This window comes from Macaca fascicularis, chromosome 3 (genome assembly GCF_037993035.2).
Source record: "Macaca fascicularis isolate 582-1 chromosome 3, T2T-MFA8v1.1".
Classification (NCBI taxonomy): Eukaryota; Metazoa; Chordata; class Mammalia; order Primates; family Cercopithecidae; genus Macaca; species Macaca fascicularis.
In genome coordinates this window covers 149,121,251-149,143,049 of record NC_088377.1, presented here as the reverse complement: position 1 = coordinate 149,143,049, position 21,799 = coordinate 149,121,251, and the positions used below count along the sequence as shown (strand labels likewise).

Sequence of the window (21,799 nt, the reverse complement as noted above, 5' to 3'; positions counted from 1 at the left end):
TGCTTAGGGTAAACTTTTAGAATTTATTTTTAGATGAATATGTGGTTCATTTGTACGAAACTGGAAATCCTATTGTTTTAAACTTGTATACAAAGCTTATGTCTTATTCTTAACACTCAAGAGGCAGGAATTTAGGGTTTTGGGTATACAGAACAGCAATTCCCCTGTAATTTTCTATCTTGTCTTGATCTCCAATTTCTCTTGAAAAGCACTTCAGCTACTTTTCACTATCTGGTCCCCATGTTAACTGGCAATAAAAGGTTAAAAAAACTTAACTTCTTCAAGGGTATTAAAGTTGGTCTGTAAAAGGTAATTTTAGTTTTGTTCAAGGTTAAGTCAAGGTGATATGAAAGCATTTATCCAGGAAGAGAGTTTAATTATCATTATTTTAAGTAGAGGACTAGGGGGGGTTCTATTTCCTGGTCCAAATCTAGTATGTCTATTGTATGCTGCTAATACTTAGAGACCCATAATAGGTCTTTACACTCAGTTTCTGATTTGTTAGTATATACTTTAAGAAATTTATTTAAAGTTTGCTTTATCCTCAAGAGGCATACTTTTTAAGGAAAGTGTTAATTATGCTCCACATTAAATGACTTTACAATAAATGAATTACTTGAAAAGTTCTTTTAAAAATAGATGAGGCCCAGGCACAGCAGTTCAGGCCTGTAATCCCAGCATTTTTGGAGGCTGAGGAGGAAGGGCTTGAAGCCAAAGTTCAAGACCAGATGAAGTAGCAAAGCGAGACCCTGTGTCTACAAAAAATTTAAAAAATTAGGCAGGCATGGTGGTGCACGTATGTAGTCCCAGCTACTCAGGAGGCTGAGGTGGGAGGATCGCATGAGCCCAGGAGTTTGAGGTTGCAGTAAGACATGACTGCACTCCAACCTGGGCAACAGTGAGACTCTGTCTCAAAAAAACAAACAAACAAAAAAAATTGCTGATGAAACAAAGAAGGAACAAAGGAAAGCAGGAAACAAAGAGAAGAAATGCATCATCAAGAAATTTCCCCCAATTACTGTTTTCTCTTTTCCTTTATGTAGGAGACATACACTGCTAATTCAACCTTTATTACAAGATCAGCAGCCCTAAGAATTCCTTGTAAAATATGGCATGATTTTTATATCTATATGTATTCCTGCTCCTAAAAGAATGAAGAACAGACATTTCCACATGCAGCTCAATCACTTTTTAAACCATATTTACTTTTATCATTGCTTGGATGCATGCAATGACTGAATGCTACATATTTCTAGTTACAAGAATAAAGGAGGCTGGGTACAGTGGCTCACGCCGGTAATCCCCAGCACTTTCGGAGGCCAAGGCGGGCAGATCAAGAGGTCAGGAGACGGAGACCATCCTGGCTAATATGGTGAAACCCCGTCTCTACTAAAAATACAAAAAAATTAGATGGGCGTGGTGGTGGGCGTCTGTAGTCCCAGCTACTCGGGAGGCTAAGCCAGGAGAATGGTGTGAACCTGGGAGGCGGAGCTTGCAGTGAGTCAGATCACACCACTGCCCTCCGGCCTGGGCGACAGAGTGAGATTCCATCTCAAAAAGAAAAAAAAAAAGAATAAAGGAAGGTATTCATTTATGAAAATAAGTAGTTTTCCTGGAAGAGGCCTTTAAAGCCAATCTCCTTGGAAATCAGAAGGTTTTTCCACGAAATACAATGTCTGTGCTAGGGTGATATTACTGCACGGAAGCACCGCTAATAGTTTACAAACTCTGGTCAAAATAGGAGTTGGAGGTTAAAACCTGAAGGTGTTTGCCACAACTGATAGAGTGTTCTTAGTAGCTGCCTACAGAATGCCACTTTAAAAATTTGGGCTAACTAGCTTAAATAAATATTTGTATTTACGTTTTGTTTCCACTAATACACTTGGGAGAAAATGTTTCACTTAGATTTAAGTAACATGAAGGATAAGAAAATTCACATGGAAAACACTCTATTTTCCTGTAAAAAAAGAAAACACTGCTTTTTTACTCAATTTTCAAATATAAGATCTCTTTCTAAATCTTTCTTAAGCCTTGTCACCTTAACACCCTCAACATTTAGAAATCAGTGAATATTTTTGAGTGGTACTGTGCACAAAGTATTGTACCACTGAATTCATCCAAATCATGCACTATTAATTGATATATTTTCTTAGTTCTTACCTTACTGAATTTAACTGGTTTAGGTCAACAGAACATGACCAAGGAAACACTCTCTTTAGAAATGGAACTTTGATCTTCTCAAGGTCATTACAAATGTTAGTTTTTAAAAAAACATAGAGCAAATAAAACGTGTTCATAAAATATTATATATCTTGCCAGAACCAAACAGGACACACTCAAACAGGTAAAATCTGCCTCTACCTGAACACTAATTCACTTCGAAAGTATCTCTGCAGTCTATACTTCAAACACAGAAGCTGCTATCACTTGTTATCAGATTGTAAACACAATGCTTACATTGTCAAAGAGTTCATTTTCTCTAAAATCTGATTTTGTCTTTTAAAGAAATGCTCATATAATACTAAGTTAAGTTTTATGCCAGATTTAAAGAGTTAAAGCTCAAAATATCTCAGAGCTGGAATTTTTGAAAGATGAAAAGAGAAACTAAATTGAGCAGGGTTAAGAAAAGTATAGTACACATACACTCGTCTCTTTTAGTTTTGTACCACCCTGCTTATAACATAAGAAAAGAGATTCTTGGTGGATACAGAAAAAAGCAGGATTTTGAAGCAATATTTTTGTGTTTTGGAAATAGATGGTTTCATTCTTCAAAAGAATTAGTAGCTATATTTTATGCAGGGTTAAAAAAAGAACACTAGTTTCTCTTCTGAAATGTCTGTTGTAAATGGTAGGTAACTTAAATTCATTTTCATATAAACAATAACATTTGTAGATCATGTTCTAAATCTTTTGGAATTACAGAAAAGGCAACAGTACCAACTAAAAGATTCTTGAATTTTGGGCTACACTATGCCAACTACATAATATACCACTTTGTCTATAAGGGTAATTTATTTTTTAACTTATTGCTTCTGAACTGTCTTCTTTTTTTCACTTGAAGTAAAAAGTAGGAACGTGACTAAAGCATTTTGTATCACATAAATATTCTCCGGTGGATTTTTGTTCTATTTACAGAATTAGCTTTTATTTTTATGTTTTCCATCTCAAATTCAAATACATCCTGACTGAAGTAAACCCTTTCCAAACAATGTACCTTAACACCAATTGATGGTGAGGTTTCTCAGTGTCTGGCCAACATAAAAACCTATCTGTTGTATGCAGAAATGTTGCAAAGCGTCAAGCCACAAACTTACACTCAAGAGTTTTCTGGGATGACACTGAATTTGGGGTATCTACTTTTCTGTGCTTTGCAGATGCAACAAAAATAATTTGTTCTTTGACTAAGAAAAAAACAGTAGCAAAACTTTTTTTTTTTTTTTTTTTTAATGTAGAAGAAATTGCTGCCTTCAGGGAAATGGAGTTGGGATGCTCCACTTCAAGCCTACACTGCAATGTTATGTTGGAAGGAGACACTCAAATTCTTAGCTGACATCCCAGATACTGTTGCCTACTCTGTGCCTACCTGTCTCTCTCAAGGAACGCTTTCCTTATGTCTAACAGGTAGAATATATTAGTGCTTGAAATAAACAATACATTTTCTTGTAAGAAAACTGTTCCCCTGCAATTGCTTCTCTGAGAGGAGGAATATACGATGATGGAAAAATGTGATTCATTTTATAAAAACACATTTATAAACAACTTTTTAGGAACACAGCTCTTTTGCTAAGGCAAGAACATCTGTATTTACAACACAGATCTTAAACACCTACATGTTTTTCTGTATAACAGAGCATGTTTCTCTTGGCTGACACAATGTTTTATCTTCATATTTGAACAAGAATTTATAAATAGGTCATTCTTGGTATCTTAGAAGAACATTTAGTCATTAGTTTTGTTTTAGGAAAAACAGTGAAGTGTACAGCATAAAGTATCCTGCTAGTCTTTTTACTTTTTCACATGTACACAAAGTTACCATCTGAAGTCTTCCTTAATTCAGTTTTCAGTTTCTCCTGGTCTTGTACTAGTTTTTTATTTTCTGCTTCCAAAACACATTCTTCATCTTTACCATGGCTTTTCAAAATCTATTGCAAAAGGGAGATATAGGAAGAATTAAGCTTAAATTGCAATAGCCATTTCTTACAGAAATGAGCTATTTTCTTACAGAAAATGAGCTGAGTAGCCTATCTAAAATTACTGGTCTATAATTTATTCTTTGTCCTTTTCAGAATTTTATAGTTTTCTACAATGTACTTTTGCTAACAGAAACTTAATATTTGGCAAACACACAAAAAAGATTTCTTATTATGGCTGAAATCTCTAAAGTGAACATAAGAATTTAAAATAATATTCTCAAAAGTATTTAGGTAAATAATGTCAGTCTTTCTCCATCAATTAAAGAGAAATGTAAATCTAAGGGGAAAAAAACAGTTCTGAAGATGATATTAATTAGAAAACCATCATGTTCTGATTGTAGAGCGATCTACTCAGCCTATTTTTATACAGACAAATTTGTAAGAGAAGAATATGTCAGAGTGGAGATGGGTAAGTGGGAAATGATGGCCATTTCTACAGCTGGAAAATTCTAATTTTCACTGAGTAGTTACCAAATTACTTTTATTCCATTAATCCTTTATAAAGCTCTTTGTATTTTAAAATTGATTCTGGTTTTAAAAATGTTAGTGTTTGCAGCTTATCTTTTCTAGGCAAGAACAATTAAGATCCAAATAGTAAAACAACTGATCAAAATAAAATTATCATGGAGTAAAAATTTCATAATCTGTATTGTGAACAGAAACTATAATTATCATCAGAACTAAGAAGCTGACTTAAAGAAATGACAAAGAATTTAAATTACCAAGAAAGACAAAGTAAATGTTTGAAAAACCTAATATGTATACTGTTGTACGTCAGTAGACTAAATAAAGAGACAGAAACTTCTTTTTTTTTTTTTTTTTTTTTTTTTTTAAGAAACAGGGTCTCACTCTGTCACCCAGGCTGGAGTACAGTGGTGCAACCCATAGCCACTTCAGCCTTGACCTTCCGGGCTTAAGTGATCCTCCCATCTCAGCCTCCTGAGTATCTGAGACTACAGGCATGTGCCACCACTGCAGGCTAATTAAAAAAAATTATATATAAACATATAAATATATATATTTTGTAGAGACAGAGATCTTGCTATATTGCCCAGACTGGTCGTGAATTCCTGGCCTCAAGCAATCGTCTCACCTCAGCCTCCCAAAGCGCTGAGATGACAGGCATGAGCCACTGTACCTGGCCAGTGGCAGCAACTTGATACTGACAGGTTCTATTGTCAGGTAAAAAAGGAACACAGGATAATTTTAAACAGACTGACATAAGAGAGGAATTTCTACTGCAGGGTGATTCATTTTCTAATGTAAGCCCATATATTCAACAAAACACAAAGTTCTACTGAGCAATGACTACATGCAAATATTTTACAATGCAAGGTGCTGTAAGAGATAAAAATGTAAGAGAAACATGGTCTCGACTTTCGAGTAACTTCAATCTAGTAGAAAGGATGAGACGAGCATAAAAACTGTAGCACAAGACCAAATACAGTACTACTGTGCTATATAGAGATTAGGCAGCTCAGAAGGAGGAATTAAAGCTCTAATGCATATATTATATAATCCCAAGGACTATTTTTTGGAGACAGGAGGATTGAAGTACATTCTGAAACTAAAGGAGCCTCATATCTTCTCAAATTAATAAAAAAAGTTTTTTTTTGTAAAGAGCAGCACAAGAAAAAAATTCTCCAAATCCCTTTTAATTTGTTGCCTACTTCAAGCTGAAAACAAGTCCAGCTAATACTTCACTGAATTCAGTTCATAAAATCTCCAGTGATTACCCAAATTAGAAGAGAATCATTGAGTTGCAGGAATGTTTTCGCTGACTGCTTGAATTTTCATGCCATTGACTTGGAAAAGTTGGATTTGTGTAAGTCTTGTAAATAAGCTTTCACTACTGCACCTGTAAACTTGCCTAAATTTATGATGTGTAACTTGACGCTGGAGAAAGACCAAGAACCCTGAAATCTGAAATTTAATGACCACCAGCTACAACAACACAGGTGTTCACTGTCTCATCCAAATTATCCAACCTTGGTAAGTTACGTGGCTGGAAAAAAAAAATCAGAGCACAGTAAAGCTCTATCACGTTGAAGTAGCAAAATTAAAAGTTAATTGGTTTTTCATAATTATTTCATTTCTTTAACTGAATATCAGAACAGAAAGGGGTCACAGGTACCACGTGGAAATTGTTCTATCGGATAACATAGGAGTTGAGGGCACAAAATAATGTGGTTATGAATGTGGATTCTAGAGTCAGGCTGCTTAGGTTCAAATTTTAGTTCTGTCACATATTAGCTGAATGATTTTTGCAAGTCACTTAACCTTTCTGTGCCTCCGTTTCCTCGTCTATAAAATGCAGGTAATAACAATACCAAATTCATGGGGCTTTTGTGAAAATTAACAGTTAAAAACCTTACTGTGAAGCACTTGAAGCAATACCTGGCACAATGTTAACTATTATTTATAGCTAAGGAACTTGGAGGCCCATTAACATAGGTGATTTGTGCTATGTCACACATTGGAACTAGCACCTAAGTCTCTTGGATGTCAGGGTAATGCAGTTTCCAATGGAAAATGTGTCTCTGATAGAGAATGATGAGGTATGGCTGGGCGTGGTGACTCTTGCCTATTAATCCCAGCACTTTTGGAGGCCAAGGTGGGAAGATTGTTTCAGGCCAAAAGTTTGAGATCAGTCTGGGAAGGAAGGGAAGGAAGGGAGGGAAGGAGAGGAAAGGGAGGAAAGGAAGAAAGGACATTACAAAGGGGGTGTCTTCACAAGCTTATCTTTCCTTAGCTTATTTTTCAAAACCTACATGAAGCACCTTGAAATAGATGTCATCTTCTACATTCTCACTTATGGCCTTTATTGGTCACTTTACTGGTCAATTAGTTATATTTTGGGCACTGACAACTGCTTTTATGTCCCGCTCACAGACTTTCTCCCCACTGTGTACTGGCTTTAGCCCAGCATATCTGTGCCGCCACTGATTGGGTCACAGCTATGCAGGAAGCAGTGAATCAGAATAGCATGGTACCAAAGGATAGGAAAACAAACAAACAGAAAGAATAAATCATGCAGGGTCAAGGAATTGGTAATCATGACATAAGTTTCCTTGCATGGGTAAATGGTTCTGAAAACAATTCCAAGAGAAAAGTTGCAAAAGTATTTTGAGGAGGGTGCTTTTTTTTTTTTTTTTTTAAAAAAGGGCAAGACTAATTTAAGTGTATTAACTATAGTATCTATGGGAAAAATAACACTTTCCATTTTCTTAGAGCTAAGGAATAAGAGAAAAACAACTGAAGAGGAAAAAAAGCAGTGTTCTGATGGTTACAAATCATTACTCCAAAATGATGTGTATAATTTTAAATTAAGATATGTACATGATCAGTTGTTCCATAAATACAAGGCTATATGCTTTCGAGTTTAGTCATCACGTATCAATCAAAGCTTTGATGACTGTGTTTTTATTTTTACCACTGTGAAATGAGATCAAAGGATAGAAAATAAAGGAATAACATTAAATATTTCGAATATTATGTGAAATTATCAATCTAGCATCAATGACGTTTCTCTGCTTTCTGTAAACCAATCATTTAAAAGAAAACTAAAATCTAGGCTTAAAAATACTTTAACTGAAGAAGAAATGGAAACGGAGTTATAAAGACTTTAGATTATAAACTTAAGGGTAATGAAGGAATTAAAATTCATATTCCCAGAATACTATTTTTGCCTTAAATCACAGAAAATAGGTCCAATGGTATTAATCCACTATGGAGAAAAAGCAAATCCAAACAATAGTGAAAATATTAGTGGGAACAAGCATTTCTAAAGAATAGTAAAACTATTCTTGAAACAATCATTACATAAAATATTGTTAATTATGGTCATTTTCTGCTTATACAATATAAAAATGCTCTTTTTGATGCTGAAAACAAATATATTAGATGCTGAAAACAAATATATTACTCCTTGGGAACACTAACAACATTTAATTTTTACAAAGAAAATTAAATACCCGTTTTAGTTTTTCATTTTCTTCCATAAATTTTTTGGCAGCCTTGTTAGTATTTTCTGCTTGAGTTTTAAGTACACTTTTGTTTGACAGTTCTTTCGCCAGTTGAGTAATAAGCGTAACCAGACGTCTCAACACTCTAAGAAAAAAAAAAATCAGAATAATGTGTTACTGGCCAATCATCAGAAACTTATTTTAAAACAGTCATTGCCAAATTACTCCCCATTAGGTATAGGTGTGGTGGTGGCAGATAATGTTTAGGCAAAACCCATTATTTTTTTAAATTCAAGTCTTTTAGTAAAAACAGGACCATGTCTCATTCCTTGGAATCTTTGTTAGAAGACCAGCACTTAGAATACAGGTTCAGTGGTACTTATTTGTTTTCCTGTAGAAGGCTTTAGCTTGGAGGAGTAGAAACAGGAAAATTTCATCTAGTGTGGCAGGGCCAGGAAGAGAATTCTTTTTTTGGCCCAGTTCAAATTCTGCTATTTAAGGAACATTGTGTAAGGTCAATCAAGCTGAAGAACAGCTCGCTCACATCTGTTTATGGGTAACTGCCATTGTTAGAAGTAGTGACTACTATCTTCAATTATTCATTCAGCAGACATTCCTTTACTCAGGAACTGCTAAGTGTTGAGACACTCTGCTAGGCACTGCAGATGCAGCAGAAAACAGCAAAGTCCATGCCCTCGGGGGTTTAGCTCCTAGTTGGGTAAGCAAAAGTTTAAACAGTATTTAATTACAACCAGGAATGACACTAGAAAATGAAGTATATATACATTCTTTGAGCATCTGTAAGAGAAGACCTACCTAGTTTGTGGGTAGTGATGGCCACAGAAGGCTTTGAGAAAGAGGCTAACGGATGAGTAAGAGTTAGCCAGGAAATGAGGAAAGAAAAGAGTGTTCTGGCAAAAGGAATAGGTTGTATAAAGGCCCTAAAACGGGAAAGAGTTAGGTACACTACAGAACTCAATCAATATTTGTTGCAAGATGGAATGAATGAATAAATGGTGAAGGTCAGTAAGGGTGGAATATATTGTACATGTCAGAGACATGTATGAGACAAGCCTCCACAGAGAGGTAGGGGCCTGATCATTCAGGGCCTTATGGACTTTGCAAACCTACAAGCTGCTAACTACTGTTTGTTATTTGGGTATATCATCTGAATTCTTTTACAAAGATGTTATAAAAAAATCTACAAGTAGGCTGGGTACAGTGACTTGTGCCTATAATTTCAGTACTTTGGGAGGCCAAGGTGGGAGGATCACTTGGGGCCAGGAGTTTGAGACCAGTCCAGGCAACATAGTGAGACCCCATCTCTACAAAAAATTTAAAAATTAGCCCTATATGGTGGTGTGTACCTGTAGTCCTAGAAATGACAGGTTGAAGAGAGAGGATCACTTGAACCCAGGAGTTTAAAGTTACAGTGAGCTATGAAGGCACCACTGCACTGCAGCCTGGGCAACAGAGCAAAAGGCTGTCTCTCTTTAAAAAAAAAAAAAAAAAAACCTACAGTAAAGGTGGACAAAACGAGAAAGAGAAGCATAAATCGTGTTTTTAAACTGTGCTTCTACTTTTTTTTTTTTTTTTTTTTTTTTACTTACAGCCAAAAAAATAGTGAAAATCCAGAAATGTAAAGATTTCTTTGAGACCTAAAAAGTTTCATCTGTGTGTGTTCATAGGCATCAGGTCTGCTGGTGGAGCTCCTCTCAATGGTATGAACTGAGGAATATTTCCTCACTTCTCTCACAGCATCTATTACAGAAGAAAATAAAAGATTACTTTTGGCTTTTAAGTATATAAACTTGTTATTAACATTTTAGAATACCTGACCAAACTTTTAAATAACAGACTTTACATAGAGGCGATCTTTTTGTCATTCCATCTCCAGTACACAGGAAGTTTTCATGCTCAAAGTAGGTGCTCTATAAATGGACACTAGTAGCAAATTTTGAATTACTATAGCATTTTTTAAATCATTAATCTAGTACTTAATATCATTTTATTGTTTCTCATCTCTAACTACACTGCAAACTATTATCCTTTACACTTTGTCTCTAAGATGACTAAAATTCAGCCTATTGACAATGACAGATGTCATATCCCACTACAGTCAATTCTAAGAGACTATCCCATTTCTCTTACTATACTAGCATTTTATTACATATTATTACTTTAAATGATTGAGATCTTCAAAATATTTGGTTACAGTGAAATTTCCACTGGCACAGGTTTGCTAAAGTGGGATTTGATCTGTGGTGGCATATACTCCTCCCGACTAGTGGATGGCAGCTGCTACTGGAAATGTTCATATAGCTGCTCCTTTGATGCTGAAGTTCTGGGAAGTCTCAGATGCCGGGAAACTACGTCTTTCAAGTGGAAAATAGAAAACAGCTTATAAGGGTCTACATTTAGTGCATTCTTAGTTCTTGGATTCTTGTATGTACTAGGGAAGGCATCTGCCTTAGATGTCTCAAAAGCCACTGGAAGTATGAACAAGTTTGAATGCTCCCCTTTCATGTGACCAACAGAAGTCTTGGGTAAGAGTTATTGCCACACAAGGAGACTCCAGTTACAAAATTGGGGCCATTTTGACTACTATTTTATTTTTAGCAGCTTTATTGGATAAAATTCACATGCCATAAAAATTTACCTCTTTAAAATGTGTAATTCAGTAGTTTTTAGTATATTCACAAAGTTGTGCAACCATTACCACTATCTAATTTCAGAACATTTCCATCACCCCACAAAGAAAATCTATACACATCCCTCACCTCCTGGTCACCACCAATCTGCTTTCTGTCTCTACAGAACTACTTGTTTTAGACATTTCATATAAATTGAATCATACACTATCTGCTCTTTTGAGTCTGGCTTCCTTCACTTAGCATAATGTTTTCAAGGTTCATCTGCACTGTAGTATGTGTCAGTACTTCATTACTTTTATGGCTGAATAATATTCCATTGTATGAATGTGGTAACATTTGGTTTATCCATTCATTGGTTGATGGTATTGAGCTGTTTCCACTTTCTGGCTATTACGAATAATGCTGCTATGAACATTCATGTGCAAGTTTTATATCGACATATGTTTTAATTTCTCTTGGTATATACCTAAGAGATGAACTGCTGGGCCATATGGTAACTCTATGTTTAATTTTTGAGGAACTGTCAAACTGTATTCCAAAGCAGCTTTACTATTTTACATTCCCACAAGCAGTGTATGTTGGTTTCAATTTCTCCATATCCTCGGCAACACTTGTTATTATCTTTTTGATTATAGTCATCCTAGAGGGTGTGAAGTGGCATTTCTTTGTGGTTTTGATTGGCATTTCTCCGATGGCTAATGCTGTTGAACATCTTTTCATGTGCTTGTTGATCATTTGTGTATCATCTTTGGAAAAATATCTATTCAGATCCTTTACCCATTTTTAAATTGGATTATTTGCTTTATTTGTCTCCCAAATGTCTTTCATACAATTTTTTTTCAAACTGAGAACTTTATAATGGATACTCATTACATATAGTTATGTTTCTGTAGTCTCTTGACACACAATACTTTTTTAAAAAGGTGCCAGGCCAACTGTTTTCTAGAAAGTTCTTACATACTGGCTGGGTGTGGTGGCTCACACCTGTAATCCCAGCACTTTGGGTGGCAGAGACAGAAGGATAGCATGAGGCCAGAAGATTGACACCAGCACGGGCAACATGGTAAGACCCTGTCTCTTTTTTTAAATATTAAAAAATAAATAAATCAGCACAAAGAAAGTGCTCACATTCTGAATTTGTCTGAAGTGTAGTCCAATTTCTTTCTCTAACTCCTGTATTTTTAGAAAACTAGAACTCAGACTTGATTGGTTCTGCCAGGCCTCAGAAAGTAAAAATAAAATAAAACAAATACTCGATTGGACAAGGTTTAATACTTTTGCCAAGAATCCCTCATAGTTTATGCTGTGTAATGTTACTTTGTCTCATACTTTTTTGATGCTAAATTTGATTACTTAGTTAAGATGGTGTATTAGTAAGGGTTCTCCAAGGAAAAAGAACCAATAGAGGGTGTGTGTGTATGTGTGTGTATGTGTGTGTGTGTGTGTGTGTATGGGGAAGAGTGGTACAGGGAGCAGACAGAGAGAGAGAGCGAGCTTGAGATTTATTTTAAGGAACTGGCTCACATGCTTGTAGAGGCTTGTTAAGTTTAAAATCTGCAGGGTAGACTGGCAGTCTGGAGATTCAGGGAAGAAATACAGTTTGAGTCCAAAGGCAATCTGCTGGCAAAATTTCTTTTTGCTCAGAGGAGGTCAATCTTTGTTCTATTAAGGCTTTCAACTGATTAGATAAAGCCCACTAACCTGTTTTTATTTTCCCCTTTACTGTTGAAATCTGGTAGTGAGTCTCTCAATTTTGTTATTTGTAAAGATTTCTTTGGCTGTTATGAGAGTTCTTTGCATGTCTGCATAAATTTTAGAAGCAACTGATCAACTGCTACAAAAATGCCTGTTGGGTTTCTGGGACTGTGTTAAGTCCACGGAATTTTGGAAGAACAAACATTTTAATAATATTGAGTATTCCAACTGATAAAAAATCCCCATTTGTTTTGATCTTCTTTAACTTCTTTCAGCAATGTTTTTGTACTTTTCTGTATAGAGCTGTTGTGCCTCTTTTATAAAGTTATTTCTAAGGTTTTTAGGCTTCTTGGTGTACTTAGAAAAGGAATTTTTAAAAATGTCATTTGCCTATTGTTTACTGCTTATAGTATAGAAATACAATTACTGATATACTGAATTTTTGTGCGCTGACCCACCTGTATTTTGTGACCCCACTATATTAATTTTTTTGACATAATAGCTTTATTATAGATACTTTAGGGTTCTTTCTTTCTTTTTCTTTCTTTTTTTTTTTCTGAGACAGGGTCTCACTTCGTCACCCAGGCTGGAGTGCAGTGGTGTGATCACGTCTCACTGCAGCCTCGACCTCTTAGGCTCAAGCAACTCTCCCATCTCAGCCTTCTGAATAGCTGGGACTATAAACATGAGCCACCATGCATGGCTAATTTTTCTACTTCCTGGTATAAACGGGGTTTTGCCATGTTGCTCAGGCTGGTCTGGAACTCCTGAGCTTGAGCAATCTGCCCACCTCAGCCTCCCAAAGTGGTGGAATTACAGGAGTGAGCCACTGTGCCAGGCCAGGATTTTCTATATAAATAATCGTGTCATCTGCAAATAAGGATGTTTTACTTCTTTCTTTGCAATCTTTATGCCTTCTATTTCTTTCATGACTTATTATTATCCTGGCTAAGACATCTATTACTTAAATGAATAAACAGAGGGTGAATATCCTTGCCTTGTTTCCAATCTTATGGGGGAAGCCTTTGATATTTAAGTATGATGCTAGCTTGAGGATTTTAGTAGAACTTCATCAGAATGAGAAAGTTTCCTTCTAAACCCTAATCTGCTAACCTTTTTTAAAAAACTGAGTGAATATTATTTTTTTCACTGTCAATATTCAATATAATGAGTAGATATTATTAAGGTGGAAACTAAAATCACTGATTTTAAACCTTTTTAAAAAATAAATATTTAAACCTACAATTTTTCCTTTAAGCAGTGCTTTAATGGCATCTTACAAACTTTAATATATTGTATTTTCATTATTGTTCAGTTAAAATATTTTCTAATTTCCTTTGTGAGTTCTTTGACCCAAGGATTACTAACAAGTGTTGTTTAATTTTTCAAACATGTATAGGTTTTCCAGATTTCTGTTACTGATTTCTATTTTCATACTCTGTAGGGGCTGGGCACAGTGGCTCTCATCTGTAATACCAGCATTTTGAGAACAGGAAGATCACTTGAGGCCAGGAGTTTGAGACCAGCCTGGGCAACAAAGCAAAAGTCTGTCTCTATAAAACAACAAAACCAAAACCCCCATACTCTATATGATTCCAATCCTTGGTAGGATTTCAATCCTTTGTATTTACTGAGACTTGTTTTATGGCCCAGAATATAGTGTATCTTGGTGAACAGAGTTTAGTATATTCATGTGCCCTTGCAAAGATTATGTACAGCAGGGGTCCCCAACCCCCAGAGCCATGCACCTGTACTGCTCCATGGCCTGTCAGGAACTGGGCTGCACAGCAGGAAGTGATTGGCAGGCCAGTGAGCAAAGCTTCATCTGTATTTACAGCCACTCCTTATCTCTCACATTACTGCCTGAGCTATCAGATCAGTGGTGGCATTAGATTCTCATAGGAGTGCAAGCCCTACTGTGAACTGCGCATGTAAGGAATCTAGGTTGCACGCTCCTTATGAAAATCTAATGCCTGATGATCTGCCACCATCTCCCATCATCCCCAGAAAAGAATGTCCAGTTGCAGGAAACAACCTCAGGGCTCCCAGTGATTCTACATTATGGTGAGTTGCATAATTATTTCATTATATATTACAATGTAATATTAATATAAATGAAGTGTATAACAAATTTAATGTGCTTGAATCATCCTGAAACCATCCCCTGCTCCTGCATATGGAAAACCTGTAAGCTGGTCCCTGGTGCCAAAAAGGCTGGGGACTGCTGATGTACAGTTTACAGCTGTTTGGAGAGGTTTGATTTTTATCCTTTTTTAGCATAAGTCTGTTTTGCTTTAGGTCTTAGTTATAGTAAATTTCTAGTTCCTGGGATATAGTCTCTATTCCTAAGGAGCAGCCCTTCTGTGATTTTAGTGGAAAGGTTCAAGGTCTTTACCAAGCCCCTCTAACGTGATGAGGCTCATACTCCAAACTGTCTCTCCTTGGTGGCCAGCAGCCAAAATTTCTTCTCAGCCTTGCTGCTTTCCACTGGCTGTTCCTTTTCCATTGAGCTCCTTGGAATCTTTTCTATACATCCACGGTTCAAGAGTCAAGCAAGAATTTGAGAAGAGTTTACATGTGGATTCTGGGGTTCCCTTTTTGGGTTCTCTCCTTTCTTAGACACCTCTTTTATTTTCTAATCTATCTGACCTCTGTCAGTAAGAGTGTCTTTTTGCTTTGAGTTCTATACAGTTGTCTATGACACATGACTGGAAAGCGGTTGGAAGAAAGGCTATATAAATGTGATCACAACCAGTATGATTCCCTTCTTTTAAGGGTTGACTTCCCTCTAGTTTCTGCCTGCTTTTGGTTGCTCTACCAGGCCTTCAAATACCTTTTTTCGTATTTTATTGAGGGTTCATAATTTTTAACAAAGGATAAATAGTCTAATACAATCTATTTTGCTATGACCAAAGCCAGACTCCTATGTCTTTAACAAAATTATGTTTTAACTTATTGAGGTGAAATTCATATCACATAAAAGTAAACACTTTAAAGTGAGCAATTCAGTTGTGCTTAGTATATTCACAATGCTGTGCAACTATCACCTCTGTCTAGTTCCACATTTCCATACTCCAAAATAAAACCCAAATAAATCACTCTAAAACTTAAAAAATTCTTAATTTTTGACTTTATATTTGTATGCCATATCTATTCCTGAAAGTCTTAGTTTCCAATACCATGAACGTACTCATTTGCTTGATGCTACACTATACATAAAACAGCTTTTAAATTACCAACAACAAAACTATTATAAAGTTTCAGATTTCATTGTAATCCTCTTGGTTCTTAAAATGTACCCTACCAGGGAGGTAAAAAGTTAAGAGTACTATGTTCAAGAGTAATTATTTTCTCTGTGTTGTATATATCAATCTGATATACTATTCAGTTCATTTGTTCTGACTTATTTTCACTTCTAGAGCTTGCTTTTTTCTAGCTCTGTAAAATTTGAAGTTTTCTTTCTTTAAATTCTAGAATAGTTTCAGAAGCAGTAGTAATATCTGTTTTCTGAAAGCAGTAGGGTTTCTTATAAAACTATCTGGTTTTTTGCTTTTTTTTTGAAATAGGGGTCCTTTTTGATAACTTTCTATAATTTTTCTATATAAATTAGTCAGCTTAAATTTTCTATATCTATTGGTGTTCATTTGGTAAATTATATTTTTCTACAAAATTATACATTTTATCTAGGTTTTCCAATTTATTTGCATAGTTATATAAAGTAGTCACTTAAATGATCTTTAGAAAATTTCCTGTATCTTAATGGCTATTTCCCCTTTGTCATTTCTCAGATTGCCTCAATAATGTAGTAAGATGCCAACCTCTACAAAAAAACCAATAAACAAAGATAATATATATTTACTACTTATTTTGAGTAGGCAGATAGTGAGTACTATGAAGGATCGTTATGCTTCTTTGTGATGCATCATCCTTGGTAATTAAATGGGACTAATACTCCTGGATCCACTATGCAGAAAAGCTGAAGATTAACCAATAATATTAAAAAGGTTTATTAATGTAAATGGTCATGTAAACCTACCTGTAGAATATATCACCTGTATACTAACAAGGTAACTATGTCTGAAAGATGGAATGGAGTCAACAATAAGGGAAGGATGTGACATATAGTCAATTTTCTATAAACCTTTGAAGATGATCCAATTTTACATCAGTTGTGGAAATTTTCAAATTCCTGGGATGCATTTCTGTTAACACTGAACATACTCTTGAAATTCCCACTTCCATTCTGTCTCTTACCAGCAACTAAAATACACACACATGTACACACACTTGTATGCACACACTCAGTTAGTGTTGGCTCTAAGACTATAAATACTTCTTAATAGCTGCCTTATTTGGCTGGGTGTAGTGGCTCATGCCTGTAATCCCAGCATTTTGGGAGGCCAAGGTAGGTGGATGGCTTTGAGCTTAGGAGTTTGGGACCAGCCTGGGCAACATGACAAAACCCTGTCTCCACAAAAAACCCCAAAAATTAGCCAGGGGTTGGTGGCTCTCCCCTATAGTCCCAGCTACTTGGGAGGCTGCAGCTGGAGAATTACTGGAGCCCGGGAAGTGGAGGTTGCAGTGAGCCGAGATCACACCACTGCATTTCAGCCTGGGTGACAGAGTGAGATCCCATCTCAAAAAATAAATAAATAAATAAATACAAATAAAAAGAAAATGTATAAAAAATAGTTACCTTACTTAGAGAGATAACCAAGAAAAAGGAAATAAATTTCAAAGTAAAATATAAATTAAGCACGAGTAATCCACTGGTTTTGCATTATTTACATCATTGTTGTGCAATGGAACATCAGAGTCTGTACTTTACATATGTTACTGCATTTAAATCTTAAAACATGAAAGTAGGTGTCATTACTCCATTTTGGATGGAGACCTAGAGGATAAGCACCTATCTGGCTGCCTGAACTATCCATGATGTCCTTGTTCTCTGGGAATTAATTACCCTGTTTACTCAAAGATGTAGGCTTCAGCCAGCAGTCATGATTCTCCCTGGTGACTCTCCTGGTTATAGGAGATGAGGAGTAGATACCTGGTGCTAGCTGGTCCAATTTTTTTGCTTTGATTTGGAATTGGGATTCAGAGACGATGAATTAATCCTTGCATATGTCTGGAATGGTAACACCTGGCAGCTGTGCTGTACCCATTTACTGCCTTGGCGATAGACAGAATATTAGAGTCCATAATAAAAAAGAATGAAGTATATATAGGGAAAACATATGGCCAAGAAAAGGACACTTCAGTTCCAAGTACTAATCCTTCCCTGGAATTTGGCTTCCTTCCTTCCTTGGGCTACTCTGCAACAATCCCAAATTTTATTACAAATTTTTCCTTTTTTGGTCAAGTGAGTTCAAGTTGATTTCTCTTTTTCTGAGACGGAGTTTCACTCTTGTTGCCCAGGCTGGAGTGCAATGGCGCAATCTCGGCTCACTGCAACCTCTGCCTCTCGGGTTCAAACAATTCTCCTGCCTCAGTCTCCTGAGTAGCTGGGATTACAGGCATGCGCCCCCATGTCCGGCTAACTTTTGTATTTTTGGTAGAGATGGGGTTTCACCACATTGGCCAAGCTGGTCTGGAATTCCCGACCTCAGGTTGATCTGCCCGCCTTGGTCTTCTGAAGTGCTGGGATTACAGAGGCGAGCCACCGTGCCCAGCCAAGTTTGTTTCTAATGTAACCAAAAGAACTTACACTACAACTCTCCTCCCTTACATAAGTGACAGTTTTCAGTACAAATTTTTGTGATAATTTTAGAGTTAGAAGATCACAAAATTAGGAGCTGCAGAGATTATTTCCATCTCTCCCTTCATTTCACAAGATGAATAAATCAAACCCAGAAAAATAAAAGCCATTTCAAAGGTCATTTAGTTAGCTGGTGGCAGAACTGGAACTGGTTTTCCTTATTGTTCTTTACTGATTTGTTGTGACTAGTTATATGGCTAGAGATTCAATCCATAACATTAATAATGTACCACGAGACAAATATTTACATTTTGAAAAGAGGCACAAACCATTCATACCTTTCTGTTTTTGACAATACCATCCCTTCTCATGCCAGATGTTCTTAGTTTTATAAAGAGGATTCTATTTGAGAGGTTGGTGGTTTGGAACATAGAAGACATTTTCTCACAAAACAGTGTCAAAGATGGCGGTTAGGGGCCCAAGTTTGCCTCTCTAAATCCTATTTCACCAACAACACAACAACTCTGAGGGAATTCTGAGGGAAAACATACTCTGTGCAAGAAGGGGCATTTCAAGAAGTAGCTGGGTAATCTTAGACAAGTCACTTAATCTCTCTGAGCTCAGTAACAACAACTAGAAAAACATGGTGATAATTAAGACTCATGGAACTTCTGGTTTGACAAGAACCTAAAGGTCTACTTTTAATTTTTAAAATATAGTTATCATGAAAATTTAAAACATGCTGAAAAACGAGTATAGACGTTATATAAACAAATGGGCATGGTCATTTCCCAATAAAACTTTATTTACAAAAATAGGCATTTGGCCCACAGGCTGTATAGGTTGCTGACCCTGTTATGTAACAATGCTGTTATCACAACTAAAGTTAACAAAAATTCCCTAATATTATATAATCACTCCATATTCAAATTTTTGCAGTAGTCCCCAAATCTATGTTGCAGTTTTTTTGTTTTTTGTTTTTTTTTTTTTTTTTTTTTAAACGAAGGGTCTTGCTCTATTGCTCAGGCTGGAGTGCAATAGCTCACTGCAACCTTAAACTTCTGGGCTCAAGCAATCCTCCAGTCTCTCAGCCTCCAGAGTAGCTGGGACTACAAGTGCACATCACCACACCTGGCTAATTTTTACATTTTTTGTAAAGATAAGGTTTTGCTATGTTGCCCAGGCTAGTCTCAAACTCCTGAACTCGGGCAATCCTCCCGCCTTGGCCTCTCAAAGTGCTAGGATTACAGGTATGAGGCACCGCGCCCGGCCATGTTTATTTTTTAATCCAGTCCAAATCCACACCCTGCATCTAAGACGTCCTTGGAGAGCCTGACGATTCTATTCTTTTATTTGCCTTTCTAACAGCTAAGCTCCTGGGTGCCTAGGACATCACAGTAACAAAGGAGAGACAACACCATGAAAAATAAAGTCTGGTGACTCTGAACAGCAAGGTATGCATAAATATACAGCATTTAAATCTTAAAATAACCTAAAAGGAGTTAAGAATCACAGTGCCCTGATGAAACTTAAGTTTGAACATATAGAATGGTAGGATCTATCAACTGTGTATCAATATATCAGTATCCACGCTATGTAGTATCAATATACTATATAAAGTCAACTGTACACAAATTGTAACATCAACTCTATTAATTAAAAAGAAATTCATTTAACAAACAATAGAGTTATATTTATTCAAAGAAGGAATCTAGTACTTACCTAGAAATAGAACAATCAATAGGATGATAATGGTAAGGAAAGCCTTATTCCAAAAAGTTGCAATTTTACCCCAGACATTAAATGAAAAAATCTTCTGCCATCTGTAAAGCAATACAATTATATCAGGTATAAAAAAACTAAAAGTTTTGAAATACTTTCTAAATACTGAAGTAACATTTTTGTAATTGTGTAGCAAGTAAAAAGAATTACAGAAATTTAATTTTAAAATTTATTAATTCTGACAAGACAGAATATCTCATGAATTAAAAAACAACTCTTTCAAATTTAATAATAATCTGATATCTGATTATCCTCTGTCTGGTGGCTTAAATATTCTAAAAGTAAACCACACATGAGCAAAACCTTAAAAAGGAATTCTTGCAGTAGTAAAATATTATATTGTTGATAGAAGCTATTACTCTGTATCTTTTTCATGGTCAGAGCAATGACTTAGAAATAACAAAGATATATTGTTCTAACAATTGGCAACATTTCAGGAGTGGGGTCTAACTCTACACACTGATTTTTATATAGTACACTTTTAACATATCCTCCAAGTAAAAGTTTCTCTACTTTAACAATGAGGGAATTATAAAAATTACCCAGGTATTATATACATAAATTGAAAAAATCTTAATTATGTAACGATAATTTTCACACACACACACACTATATATATATAAAAAGCCATGTAATTACTACAGATAAAGATGTGAACATAGAGGAAATGAGATGGGGAAGTAGTCTAGATGGATTGAACAGTATAAGCAAAGACAGTGGTAAGAAAGCATGGGTTGTAAATGGCAGAGTGACAAAATAATCCATCATGCAATTGTACATGGGCAATTTAAATGAGTAACACTTTAGTCAAAAGGAGGCAGAAAAATGTAGTAAGCACTTACGCTTCAAGCACTTACAAGTTGAAAAAAAAAGTTTCACTTTAAGATTAGGACAAATTTAAGATTTAAGATTAGGACAACTTTACTTGAAATTGGTGGGGTGAGGGAGATTCATACAGATGAATCGGTTCCTTTTGTCTCTGCTTCCAATTCCAAGCATTTTATATAGCCAATATTTAAATTATGCAATATAAAATTTTATATTTTTAAGATAACATAAGTGGTAATATCTTGATCTAGGTCCAGATGTAAATTTATTTATTTCTTCAAGGTCTGGTATGGTGTAAAAGGGAACATAAGAGACCTCCCATAGGGAACAACTAGCATTTGAGCACGTTATCAGAGTTACAACATATTATGTTCTCACTATATTATGGTTCTAAGTATTTTTACATGTTTTATCTCATTTAATTACAACAACTACCATATGAGGTAGACACTAGTACTATCTCCATTTTACAGATGGGGAAACAGATCAGAGAGGATCAAGAGCATGCCCAGGGTTAGTATCATGCAGTTATAGGTGACCTGATTTCTGAGCATGTGCCTTTAACCACTGGGTTATGTAAGAAAATAATAGAGACTAAATGATGAAATATTTTCTTAAAGATTATGGTGATACACATATAAAATAAAAAGATGTGGATACACACATAGTTAGGGCACATTATAAATGATCTGCGTGCATACATACCGTATTTTCTTTATATTTGTACATGAGAATACATTTATATATCATGTGCAAATATACACACATCTATCTAACAGCCACTTGATCAGGATGGGTAAAATTTTTATTTGGCAGGAAGAAAAATATTGATCCATAACTTACAGATCACTCTGATGGAGAAAAGATCAACTTACAATTTTTTCTTCTTTGCAAACCCTTAAGTCTTATCTATAAATTAGATGTTTACACACAAGATCTTTCTTTCTCTTGAATATATAGGATTCTATCATTGCAAATACTACT

The 21,799-nt window shown here is 35.6% G+C and overlaps 1 protein-coding gene and 1 non-coding gene across 25 annotated transcripts in view; both read right to left on the bottom strand.

The window, feature by feature from the left end:
- The window catches only part of LOC102116116 (B cell receptor associated protein 29), a 59,947-nt gene that overhangs the window by 19,619 nt on the left and 18,529 nt on the right, over nt 1-21,799 (bottom strand). For 22 of the 24 annotated variants that reach the window (XM_045387491.3, XM_045387492.3, XM_074035784.1 and 19 more), the window contains 4 exons: nt 19,928-20,028; nt 9,769-9,919; nt 8,168-8,303; nt 4,034-4,142 (listed from right to left, as the gene is read on the bottom strand). In XM_045387491.3, coding sequence (XP_045243426.1) covers nt 4,034-4,142; nt 8,168-8,303; nt 9,769-9,919; nt 19,928-20,028 — 497 coding nt within the window. The remainder of the gene's footprint in view (nt 1-4,033; nt 4,143-8,167; nt 8,304-9,768; nt 9,920-19,927; nt 20,029-21,799) is intronic. The other 2 variants (XR_012432782.1, XR_012432783.1) reach the window with 1 other exon arrangement.
- Nucleotides 1,036-1,179, bottom strand: LOC123572702 (small nucleolar RNA U109). Its single transcript, XR_006697242.2, has one exon. It is a non-coding gene; the product is annotated as a small nucleolar RNA U109 (small nucleolar RNA).